This window comes from Bison bison, unplaced genomic scaffold (assembly GCF_000754665.1).
Source record: "Bison bison bison isolate TAMUID 2011002044 unplaced genomic scaffold, Bison_UMD1.0 scf7180017846222, whole genome shotgun sequence".
Taxonomy (NCBI): Eukaryota; Metazoa; Chordata; class Mammalia; order Artiodactyla; family Bovidae; genus Bison; species Bison bison.
Window position 1 is genome coordinate 4,411 of NW_011476795.1, and position 576 is coordinate 4,986.

Consider the following 576-nt stretch of genomic DNA (forward strand, 5'->3'; position numbering starts at 1 on the left):
CTTAAAAATGAATGACATTTTTGAATGGTGAGATTGCAAACTAATCATGAGGTAATAAGGCCTAGAATAGACTAATAGTTTAATAGTTGAGAGAATTCAGAAGTCTGAGAGGCTTTTCAGAAAGAACTGATCTGATGTTTTGTATATAGTGGATTAAGAAAAAGGAGGATTTAAGACAAGACTCAGCAAACCTGAATGAATGGGAAATAGATTGGTTTAGGAAATAAATGTTACTTGATGTATGTACTTAGAACAATGCCTTGCATGTAGAAAGTACTATTTGTATTTGCTATTAGTAAGTAGTAGGACTGTTTAAAATGATTATGAAATTAAACAGTTTAAAGATATTTACATACAATTTACATTTTACATATAATTTAGATAATTTAAAAGTATCAAAATGTGAATAAACCTCATATATACTTTACTAGTTAGAGAATTCATGTCCAAGGAAAAATAAAGTATGTGTTTTATGTGTTTTTTCAGTATAAATCATCAAGGAAGAGTTCAAGTGGCAATGAAAACAATGAGGTGAGAAAAGAGTGTAATATTAGTAATTATTTAAAACATTTATTT

At 27.4% G+C, this 576-nt stretch overlaps 1 protein-coding gene across 1 annotated transcript in view; it reads left to right on the forward strand.

Moving 5' to 3' along the window:
• Window positions 1–435: 435 nt before the first annotated feature.
• LOC104987859 (leucine-rich repeat and calponin homology domain-containing protein 2-like) overlaps window positions 436–576 on the forward strand; it is a gene marked incomplete at both ends in the record, with an annotated part of 6,087 nt that continues 5,946 nt past the window's right edge. The window contains one exon of the mRNA XM_010838946.1: window positions 436–531. Within this exon, the coding sequence (XP_010837248.1) occupies window positions 436–531 (96 nt within the window). The remainder of the gene's footprint in view (window positions 532–576) is intronic.